General features: G+C 47.5%; 1 protein-coding gene across 1 annotated transcript; it reads left to right on the top strand.

The window, feature by feature from the left end:
• Positions 1–1,928: 1,928 nt before the first annotated feature.
• On the top strand, positions 1,929–11,829 carry RNF183 (ring finger protein 183). Its single transcript, XM_045791134.2, has 2 exons — positions 1,929–2,311; positions 8,043–11,829. Exons 1-2 carry the CDS (start codon positions 2,197–2,199, stop codon positions 8,636–8,638), a joined length of 711 nt encoding a protein of 236 aa, XP_045647090.1. The 5' UTR covers positions 1,929–2,196; the 3' UTR covers positions 8,639–11,829.
• Positions 11,830–11,910: the final 81 nt, after the last annotated feature.

An 11,910-nucleotide genomic window follows, 5' to 3' on the forward strand; every position in this document is an offset into this window, starting at 1 on the left:
TTTTGGGTACTTCTGGGGAATTATATTATTAGGTCAAGGTGTACACGAGTGCTGCCCAACCAGAAAGCACAGCTTCCCAACTCTCCAATACAAACCAGACCAGTGGGCTGAATCAGTGTCTTGAATCCCCATGAACAGTTAACGGGCAGAGACACTGGACACTGAAATTCCGGGACTTTCCGGCCATCCAGGCATGCCTCCAGGCGTCCCTCCGTCTCTAGCTCAGAAAGAGAATTGCTTCCAGAGATCTTCCTCAGGGATTGGCAACTTCCTGAAGTCCACAGCTTTATTTTCACACAATTCTAGACTAATCTAAATCCCGCAATCATTTCGACACTTATTTTTCCAACTAATATTTATATATTGAATATGAAGGGATGCGACCAATAGGGGAACGGTTAAGTAATTTATGGCTCATTCAATGAAATAGGATACAAGCATGACAAAACTGAAAAAGCTCTTTAGGTACTAATATAGAATGACATCTCAGGTACACCGTTAGTGAAAAAAACAAGGTGCCAAAGAGTGTACACCACGTGCACATTTGTGTAAAGAGGAAGAAAAAAAATACGCAGACATTTTGCCATAGCAGTTTTGTTTGTGTATCCATAAAATATCTTTGGAAAGATACACAAGAACCTGACAGCATAATACCTTAATTTTCAGGGAAATGAGGTGGCTGAAAGAGAACATTTTCATTGCAAAATCAAACCGTTTACGTGCTGCCTCTCCCTCTGCCTGCTACTCCCCCTGCTTGTGCGCTCTCACTCATTGACAAATAAATAAAAATCTTTAAAATAAATAAATAAAAATTAAAAATAAAATAATTTTAAAAACATAAAATGACGGAACGAGGGCAATTGATCACCAAATATATTTATTTACTGATTCTACAAACCCCATTTAAAAGGTCAGTAAAGGAATGAAAGAAGGGGACCTTGCGTAGAGGATGTGAGAGGGAAGTGAAGATGGGCTGCATGGACACACTTTGGGGAGAGGGCAAATAAATCCCTTATTTGCTTTGAGCCTCGGATTTCTGATCTGGGAAAGAATAAGGAAAATCACTGATTTTCAGTATTCCATATTGCGCTAGGCACTGTGCTTGCTGGGAGCACTCACTGTAACAGATCAGAAGCATTTAGTAAAACACACAGAAAACTGCCATTACTTTTAGTAATAGTGGCGTTTTTTTTCGCTATCAGACTAACAAATACTAAAATAAGTGTATTTATTTATTTAGAGAGCGCACGTGGGTGAATGGGGGGGCAAAGGGAGAGGTGTTATTCATTTATTTGAGAGAGAGAGAGAAGCAAGCACAAGTAGGGGAGGGAAGGGAGAGGGAGAAGCAGGCTCCCCACTGACCCTAGGATCATGACCTGAGCCAAAGGCAGATGCTTAACCGACTGAGAAACTCAGGCGCCCCTAAAAATCAGTGTCTTATTTAAATTTGAGTTTCTCTAATCATAAATGAGGTTGAGCATTACATATATGTTCCATTTGTACTTCTTTTCTTTTCGGTGATTTGCCTGATCATATCATCGTAATAGTTGTAGTTAACATTTGCTGCGTGCTACTGTGTACCAGGCACTGTGCTATGATCTCTACAAGAGCTATTTCATTTAATCTGCAGATCAAGTAGATAAAATTATGATGCCAATTTTCAGGGGAGGGAACCGAGGCTTAGAGAAGTCAATTTGCTCATCTTCGTTACTAGTGAGTGGTAGAGTCTGGATTCTGAGCAAGGACTTGACTCTGATCCCAACATCCGACTTAATTGACCCAGGCTCTTTGTGCTTATGCTTAAATAACTCTCCCTTGATTGTTTTTCTGTTGGACAATTTGCCTTTTTCTTAATATTTTGCAAGAGCCCTTTGTATTTTGGTTGTGGGGGCTCAGGGTAGGGAAGGAGCTATCTGGGTTGAGGGCCAGAAGTGGCTTCAGTGATACCCTTCAAAGTAAAGCTGGGCGTGAGTCAAGGCAGTGCAGTCAGACATGGCAGGAAACCAACCCAATACAGAACAGAGGTCTGCAAGGATGAGGGACTTTGACCCCCTTCGAGAAAAAGCAAGAGTGACTCACAGGAGGAAGAGAAAACCAGAGCTCCCGGGCTGTCCCCCAGGAGCATAGACAGTCCAAAGTCATCAGGAGGAAGAGGAAAACCTGAAACAGAGCTGGCCAGGAGCTGCCAGAAGACCCATGCAAATGAGACCCACCCACAACTGCCTGGAATCCAGGCTGAAAGGAGTTAGAGCGCAGAGCACATGCTGCGCGGCCACCCTGGGGACTGGAGGAGGAGACTCTGAGGAAGCAGGTAAGGAGCCACAGAGGGTCATGGGGGGACAGGTGGGACACAGGACCCTTGAGTCCTGAGAGGCACTGCTGTCAGCCAGCATGAACACTGGTCTGGGAGGCAGGGCTCCTGGGACCCGGCTTTCAAGCTTAGCCGTCCGTTAGCTGTGAAGCCTTAAGCAAGCCACTTCACATGCTGAGCCTCAGCGTCTCCATCTATAAAATGGGTATAAAACTATCATGCTAACTGTATACTAAGCACCTGCTTTGCTTTGCGGGACAGGTTATAGATACTATCCCTTTCTCATGGCAAGCCTCTAAAATGGGATTATTAGCCTATTTTACAAAGAAAAATGAAGCTCAGAGAGCATAAGCCATTTATCTAAGACCACACAGCAAATAAGCCTGGTTCCAAAGCCTGCATACTTTCAACTCCCTATCCTGCTTCCTTCACAGGGTGGTTTTAAAGAATCAGATGGCCTTGGGGCACCTGACTGGCTCAGTTGGTAGAACATGTGACTCTTGATCTCAGGGTTGTGAGTTCAAGCCCCACGGGGTGGGGGGGTTACTTAAAAACAACAACAACATAGGGGCGCCTGGGTGGCACAGCGGTTAAGCGTCTGCCTTCGGCTCAGGGCATGATCCCGGCATTATGGGATCGAGCCCCACATCAGGCTCTTCCGCTATGAGCTGGCTTCTTCCTCTCCCGCTCCCCCTGCTTGTGTTCCCTCTCTCGCTGGCTGTCTCTCTCTGTCAAATAAATAAAATCTTAAAAAAAATAAAAACCAAAAAACAACAACAACGTAAATTAAATAAATAATCGGACAAAAAAAAAAGAACCAAATGGCCTTATGCAGATGGGAAAAATTGACAAGGCAATCATAAAATGTAGACGTGAGTTGCCCCACTTAGGTCCAAGCCAGGACCAGAGGCCCTTTGTAAACTGTGAAGATAAAAATTTTTATAGCTATAGCTGTAAAAATGCTAGCTCTTGGAGCACCTGGGGGCTCAGTCAGTTGAGCCACTGGATCTCGGTTTTAGCTGCATGATCTCAGGGTTGTGGGATCAAGCCCCGCGTTGGGCTCCGTGCTCAGCGTGGAATCGGCTTGGGACTCTTCCTCTCCCTCTGCCCCTCCCCCCTGCTCTCTCACTCTCTCTCAAACAAATAAATCTTTTGAAAAAAATGCTAGTTCATCTCTCTCATCTTGAGGGTAAAAACTTTGGGGTGATGCTCCAGACAATATTTGGCTGACTGGGTCACAGACCCGAGGTGATGGCTTTGGGGTGGTGTCTAGGGCTTACTGCAGCTGAGCGCGTGGGGGGTAAGTGGTGGGAGGATAGTGGCCAGATTCTCCTGAAGAGGCTGGACTCTGCCCTGCTGCTCCTGAAACAGCAGTGGATGTCTGCAGGGACCCTGGCAGATAAGGGCCCAGGTGCTGAGCTAACATTCCTCCTCTTGAACGGCCTTTTACAGCTTCGGCCATGGAACTTCAGAAAATGTGAGGTCTACTTTTGGGGGAAGGGGGAGTTCTTTAAGGGCAGTAATACAAATTTATTGTACTACAGTAAAGTTAGAGAATTTTCAGATAAGAAAATTTAAAACAAACAAACAAACAAACTCACCTATAATCTTACTCCCAGAGATAACCACTGTTGACATTTGGGTATTTGCTTTTCCATTGCATTTTCCATTTTTTTCCATTGCACGCATATATTGGATAATTGAATAATATCATGATATGGTTTTATTACTGGTTCTTTTTGCTTAATTGTGCATCACAAACATATTTCCACATTAATAGATGTTTTATTACATCATTAAAAAAAGATTGATTTATTTGAGAGAGAGGGAGGGGGAGGGGCAGAGGGAGAAGGAGAGAGTCTCAAGCAGAGTCCCTGCTGAGCACGGAGCCTGACACGGGGCTCAATCTCACGACCCTGAGATCATGACCTGAGCCAAAACCAAGAGCTGGACACTCAACCGACTGTACCACCCAGGTGCCCCTTATCACATCATTTTAAAGGCTGCAGAATGTCTCTTCACGTGGTTGGAGCAGAATGCCTTTAATTAATGGCCCACTGTTGAACGAGTATGTAGTTTTCCATACTTCACTGTTAGAGCCGTGCTTCTACGGGCATCCCTACAATCAAGCCTTTGCACAGGTCCTTGATTATTTCCATGGGACAGATTCCCAGCGGGGGAACTACTGGATCAAGGCTATTACCTTCAAGGCTTTTGATAAGTACTCAAGGTCTGCTTCGGACACACTCTGGAATTCAGAGCTTCTCTAAGCTCAAGGCAGAAACCTTGCTCATGGCTTCAAAGTTAACCTTGATCCTTCCTCTCTCTCAAATCTATTTGCAGGGATAATGGCAACCATCTCATAGGTAGTCTTCGTTGGGCGCCATGCTCTAAGAGCGTTACCTTCAGACATACTACTCTCCTTTTCAGAAGACATTGAGGCACAGGTTAAGCAATTCAACTGGGATCACAGCCCTAATAAGCAATGCATCTGGGGTCCTGAGCCTCAACATGGTTCCAGAATCTATGTTGTTCACTGCTTTTTGGGAAGTGCTTTTGGTTTAACCTCTAAAGATGGTTTTTTCCCCATCCCTTTGATCTCTGCCATGGCCGGTCTAAGTCAAGCACCACCATCCCAGCCTGAATGATAAAGTCCCTCATGGTCTTTTATGTCCACTCTCCTTTTCAGTCTGTTCTCTGCTCTGCAGCTGGAATGGTTTTTTTATATTATGATTATGATTATGAAGGATTTTATTTTTAAGCAATTTCTACACCTAGCATGGGGCCCGAACCCACACCCAGAGATCAAGATCCACTCTAGCTCTACTGACTGAGCCAGCCAAGGACCCCCGGAATGATGCTTTTATTTTTTTTAATTTTTTAAAAAGATTTTTATTTATTTATTTGACAGAGAGAGAGAGACACAGCGAGAGAGGAAACACAAGCAGGGGGAGTAGGAGAGGAAGAAGCAGGCTCCCAGCAGAGCAGGGAGCCTGATGCACGGGGCTTGATCCCAGGACCCTGGGATCATGCCCTGACCTGAAGGCAGACGCTTAATGACTGAGCCACCCAGGTGCCTCATGGAATGATGCTTTTGAAATGGAAAGAGGATGAGGCCCTGCCCACCACCCCATACTCACCCCTAGCATTAAATCCAGATTTGTTCCCCAGCTTCCAGGGTCCGCCTCCACCCTCGGTCCTGAGCCACTTTCCTGCTCCAGCCACACCCACTACACCTCAGGCTTCTTTCACTTCCTGAATCTGGTTGAGCCTTTTTCACCTTCGGGCTTTGGTACGTGTTGTTCTCTTGGCCGGGAATGTCCTTCCTCCACCCTGCGTGGCTGGCGTCTTGTCATCCTCAGACATTGCTTTCAGACCCCCTCTTTGCAGCAACCCTCCCTGGTGGTCTCCTATAGAGCTATTCCTGCCCGTTTTCCTCTCTGTCCTTTGTAGCACGCACTAAATTATATATTTATTTATTGCCCACTGCTCATCAGACGTCTTTTTCCCTCATTACACTCTAAATGCCATGAGGTCAAAGTCGTGCCTCTTTGGTTCACCATTATTTACCGAGTGCCTCGCACAGCTCCTGGCATGCAGTGGGTGCTCAATACCTTAATAACTGTAGAATGACTGCATGGTCCACAGAAGCAGGCTTTCATAGGTAAGGATCCTGGGTAAACTCTCCCAGCTTCGGCCAGAGCTGTTCCATCCTCCTTCTGCATACCTTTTTTTCCTCTTCCCTACATGGAGCAGTGACAGAAGTCTAGAAGAAAACCAGGAAGCCACAGGCAGGAGAGTGCCAGCAGTTTTGCTTTAGGTTTCAGCTCAGGGCAGATGGTGTCCTAGGAGGTGCACCAGGGAGACTTGGTTCCCCCAAACCCCCTGCACGCTTCCTGGTTCCTGTGAGAGACTCGCGGCACGAGGAACCTCCTGATGGGTTATCGGGTGGGAACACTTACTGCGTGGTTAATAACACACATCCAGCGGGTGATACACTACCTAGCTGGGGGACCTTGGGTGAGAGCCACGTCTTGCCTCCCATCTGCAACGTGAGTGGTGAGGATGGAGAAGCGGTTTTTCAACTCCCCCCCGCCCCCCCGGCCCAGCAGCTCAACTCTTCAACTTATTCAAGTGATTGATAGGAGGAAAGCTAGGTGTTTCTGGTTGAAATGGGGAAGTGGGGCTGGAACTCTCCTCCTTCCCGACTCCCTCTTTTAAGCCCCCACGGGTGGCGAGATGGCCAACCTTTAGACTAAGACCTTGGGGGTCACTGCCTGCCAGGCTGACCGTGTTCTAAGAACAAAGATGGCGGCAAGACTTGCATGGTTACGGCTACTTGGGCACATTCAATGATTAGAAAGGGCGGGCGCCTGGCTGGCTCAGTCGGAGGACCATGTGACTCTTGATCTCGGGGTTGTGCGTTTGAGACCCACGTTGGGTGTAGATGTTACTTAAACAAATCTGCTGAGTCTGAAGTGCGGAGATTTTAGGCTGTGTAGCAGGTAACTTCACAGCAACCGAAGTGCAGGGTGGGCAGGCCCTTCGTGTGAGGTTTTAGCCATTTTAGAAAAGAAGGGAGGGCCCAGGAGAGAAGCCCAGAGGCTCACTTACCCTCTCCACAATCTAGAAAAAGGAAATTGCCACCCCTACATTCCCAGGCCACGGATCCCAGGTCTTGAAGAGACCAGCCACAATCTTGCAGATGTTTGGCTTCCACGGTTGGTTGCTTGCTACACGCTGGGGGAACTCTGGTCCTCCACCTCCCCACCCCCTCCACCCCGGCAGCTCTGTGGCCTGTGCCGCAGGCAGGTGCGCTCAAGAGGCTGCAGCCCGGGCCACCTGGCAGCTCCAGGTGCGGCGTGTGTGCTGCCATGGAGACGGGCCCCGGGGTTGGTGGCTGGTGGAGAGAAGGCAGTCTCCCAAAGCTCTGTGGATTCAGGAGAGGGAGAGACTGGAGCTTCGGGTCCTTCAGGTAGTCTACCTGACCACCCTAGGACCAAGGAAGCCCAGGTGAGTGCCCTGGGATTTCTGGGGACAAAGGGTGGGAGGAGGAGCCAGGGGAGGCCAAGTATTGGGGGGTTCTGGAAGGGCTGATCTGGGGACCCGGGCAGGGGAGCCTCTCTAAGCTTCCAGGTCAAGGGGAAAAGCCTTGCCAGGGACCTCTTTGCCAGGCCAGTACAGCACTGCACAAAGACTGGGCAAATGGGCTCTGGAGGGTTGGCCCTGTAGCCCAATGGGTGGAGGGAAAGAGGGCCTGGCATCTGTCCCTGGAGGAGGGACAGACCGGGGAATTCACAAAGGCCATCTCTGCACTAGTCAGGGACTTGAGACAGCAGAGAAGGAAGTATTTGCCTTACAACACAAACCCCTGACGGGCTCCCCTCCCTCTCCCTGGAGTCTGAGAAGTCAAGGGCAGTCACACGGAGCAGAAGGAACATTTTTTCAACTTCGCAAGAGGGGGTACAGTTCCCTCCAGTAGTTCACTAATAGTGGGATGACTCAGGCCTTTGCCCTGATAGGGGGGATGCTGCTGGAGCACCAGACTTGACTCTACGGCTTAGGAACTGGGCGATCTGGAACAAGATGCTTCATCTTTTGAATCCAAGTGTTTCATCTGTGAAATGTGGGTGGCGGTAGGTTTTAACAAGGCACAGAATCCTTAGTCTAGGACCAAGCACAAAGATGGAGCTCAATGGGTATCCCTTTGCTGCTTTTCCCTTCCTGGCAGGCCTCCCGGTGTCTCATCTGAGGATGGCAGCGCGGCAGAGCCAGGAGCCTGAGTGCCCTGTCTGCTGGAACCCCTTCAACAACACATTTCACACCCCTAAAGTGCTGGACTGTTGTCACTCCTTCTGTGTGGAGTGCCTGGCCCACCTCAGCCTGGTGACCCCAGCCCGGCGCCGGCTGCTGTGCCCACTCTGTCGCCAGCCCACTGTGCTGGCCTCCGGGCAGCCAGTCACTGACTTGCCCACGGATACTGCCGTGCTCACCCTGCTTCGCCTGGAGCCCCACCACGTCATCCTGGAAGGCCACCAGCTCTGTCTCAAGGACCAGCCCAAGAGCCGCTACTTCCTGCGCCAGCCCCGGGTCTATACGCTGGACCTAGGCTCTGAGCCTGCGAGCCAAGCGGGGCCCCCCCAGGACATTGGCCCTACCACCAGCTCTCTGCCCATTCCCATCCCCAGCCACTACTCTCTGAGGGAATGTTTCCGCAACCCGCAGTTCCGGATCTTTGCTTACCTGATGGCTGTTATCCTCAGTGTCACTCTGTTGCTCATCTTCTCCATCTTTTGGACCAAGCAATTCCTTTGGGGTGTGGGGTGAGCAGTTTCTGGACAAGGAACCAAATCTTTAAAAATTATTTTTTAAATTAAAAAAAAATTATTAAGTAGGCTCCATGCCCAGCGTGGAGCCCAACACAGGGCCCGAACTCATGACTCCGAGATCAAGACCCAAGCTATCAAGAGTCACACACTTAACCAACGGAGCCACCCAAGAGCCCTGGAACCAAGCCTTTCTTGACTGCTGCTGGGGATGGGGATGGCACAGCCTCGTTTGGGGTTATCTTCCTTTGTAGTATTGTTCATTTTTACAATCTATCAGTTAGTCCACGTGTTTGCTTCTGGAAAGAGACCCCTACTATGATGAGAACCTCTGAAAGCTGAAAGTCTGGGAAAAGGTGTGAAGAGACCTCTGGGTGTGAGCCACAGGGCCAAGGAAGGGCACAGAAGCATATCTGTGATTATAGGGCTACGGAGCAAGTTGTGCCAAAGGGCTGCACCACGCTAGCCCAGAGAGAAAGTTGCATTTCTCAATGGAGTTGCTTCAAACTCAGTTCACATCTGAGTTGCTCTTTTTATTACACGTTGCTAAAATTTTGCAAAGTGAGCTTCAATTCTGTGAGCAAACGTGTATGCCTTCTTCCAGTTTTCTCTTTGGAAGTCTTGCCACCAGTCCCAGGAAACATGGTGTGCATTAATTCACACACTTACTCATTCGACCACCACTTATTTGGCCAACGTTGTGTCAGAACTAGGGGAAGAGAAGGGTGGGATTATCCGTGGGTGACACAGAACCTGTATCAGCAAGGAGGCCACGTTCACTCAGCTGTTTCTTGTAAAAGGCCACCTCTTGTCAGTATGTGTTTTATGGAGTGTCGAGTATAAAAGTTTAAAGGTGAAAAGAAACCAGGGTCAGTGGATCAAAAGAAATCTGGGATTTGGAGAAAAGGTGTTTATTCCTCCCAACTAAGCCTGGATGTTGGGTCGAGTGGACTCCCCTCCTCCAGGCAATGGAATTCTTAACTTGACAGGTAAAGCAGAAGCTCTGGACAGAAGAAAAGACTTAGCGTCCATCCCCGGCCATGCAGATAGGGGACCCTGGTCTTCATTTTACGTGACAGAATCTGAGAACCAAGGCAAACTAGATGCTTTGGCTGATTCCCCAGTTTTAATACTGCCTAGTGGCCCACGGCTCTAGAACAGTCTCAGAGTGGTTAAAACACCATCACAATTATGAAAAGCTCTTGATTTGTGGAATAAATTTTCAGAGGTCAGAAACTGAGTCGGTTTTATTTGTTCTAAAAATTTTGTGCTTAATGGAACTAGCTTCTATAAATTTTTAAGGGATCTTAATGTACGAGATATTCTAGAACAGCCAAGACCTATATTTCGCATTTAGTAAGACCAGTGTTAAGCACCAACATGAAGAAAATTCTCCATTACAAAATTGGATGCCACCTATGTGTCCCGCCAGGGAACTGACACCTACCTTTCCATTTGCGCCATCAAAGATAATTACACTAAAGCTGGGACTCAACCTCTCCCTGCTGACTTCATTTCTTTACACATCCTTGCTCCTTAACCTCATGGCAGGTAAATTAGACAACGATATCCCTGTGTTCTCTGAGCCAGGAGGAAAGGGAGAGGAGCCAGGAGCAGCTCAGGAAGGAACACCCGCCACTGGACTAGAGCTTACTGCTCTAAGGAAGCTTCATCCCTATTCCACAGGGAAACCGAGGCTCCACAGGTTTAGCTGTCTTGTTCCAGCTCACCAGCCAGTAAGTGGTGGAGGCCTTTTAATCAAAGTAGAACTGGGGAGCGGCTCTTGGAGTGCCTAATACACCATCCAAATAAGGAAAGATACAGGTTTGAGTTTTTGGGGTAGGGGGGATATACTCAACAGTAGGGTGCCTTCTATTTTCACCTTCAGTAGTTCTAACCTTGGGGCATGCAGAAATGTCTGGAAGCATCTTCGGTACTCCAATGAAGGGGGCGGGTTATGCTTCTGGCGTTTATTACTCTACAGGTCAGGGATGTTGAGACATGCTGCCATGCTTAAGACAGTTCCACACAACAAAACATCTACCCAAGATGCAAGCATTTTCCTGCTGAGTAACACTATAGGTGCCTTATTAGTTCACGGAGCAGAGGTAGTGAAATCCCATGACTCCCTTCGGCATGAGTCAGACTGAGAGATGCAGTGACTCATCACAAGGGAGGTGTCAAGGGTAGAGGGGCTAAAAAGCTCTGGCGTTGTATGGGAAACAGACCATGCTGGCTGGACTGGTCATCCTGTCTGCCAGTGCTGCCAACATAGTCAATAAAGCCCTGTGAAATCTCTTCCTAAGGTCACAGACAGACCAGGCTCCACAACTCACTGACAGGGTAACCTTGAGCAAAGTTACTTCTCTGAGCTTCGATTTTGTCTGTAAAAAGGGAATATGACTTAACTCAGAAGATTGGGAGGATTAAATGAGGTGTCTGAACATGCCTGGCAGTCTTTAGGTGGGAAGTGTCCTTTCACGTGGTGGCTCTGATTCTCACATTATTATGAAACGTTACATTTGGTTTATGCTCCTCAGCTAACTGCCTCCTTACAATGAAGTAACGTATATTCCACCAGGCAACCATTTTGCCGAAGGCTTACATGAAATGTGTTCACCTGATTGCTACCTCTAAATCCCTTGGAACCAAAAAAAAAAAAAAAAAAAGCTTAACGCAACTAATAGTAAAATTTAAACTGGAAAAACTAAAACCTTTTGTTAACACACTATATCCAAATCACATGCTAATACACTAATGTTCATTATCACTTTACACATACTGCAGAAGTTATTAATGAAAAGTTATTTTTCAAGGCCAACTATGGAGAAAATAGAACCCATTAACACGTAAACAATAGTGAAGTGCCAAATGCCCAACAGAGGGTAGAGCCGATAATTCAGAAGCTTAACCAGCACTTAAAATATGCAACTATTTGGTTATAATTAAAATCAGACAAAAAAGATTATTTGGCTATATTATCACACATTCATAGTTTACAGGACAGAGTTAGGCAAAGCTACTGTCAGCTTCTCTGAAACAGCAAATGAAGAGTTTTGAACATTCAAGGAAAAGCCATCATATAAGCTCTTCTCCATTTCTCTGTATGCAATCCCTTCTTCTTCCAAATTCCTGAATTTTAACAGAATTTCCTGTGTACTTTGTGTTTAGCCGTTGTGTATTTGGAGTGGAAAGAGGTGAAGGTGACTGCTGCATGGCCAATGAGTGTGAATTATGAGTCCAGACCCAGTTTGCTAATAGTCTGGCCCACAA

This window comes from Ursus americanus, chromosome 18, assembly GCF_024610735.1.
Source record: "Ursus americanus isolate L20-20 chromosome 18, mUrsAme1.1.p, whole genome shotgun sequence".
NCBI classification, from domain to species: domain Eukaryota; kingdom Metazoa; phylum Chordata; class Mammalia; order Carnivora; family Ursidae; genus Ursus; species Ursus americanus.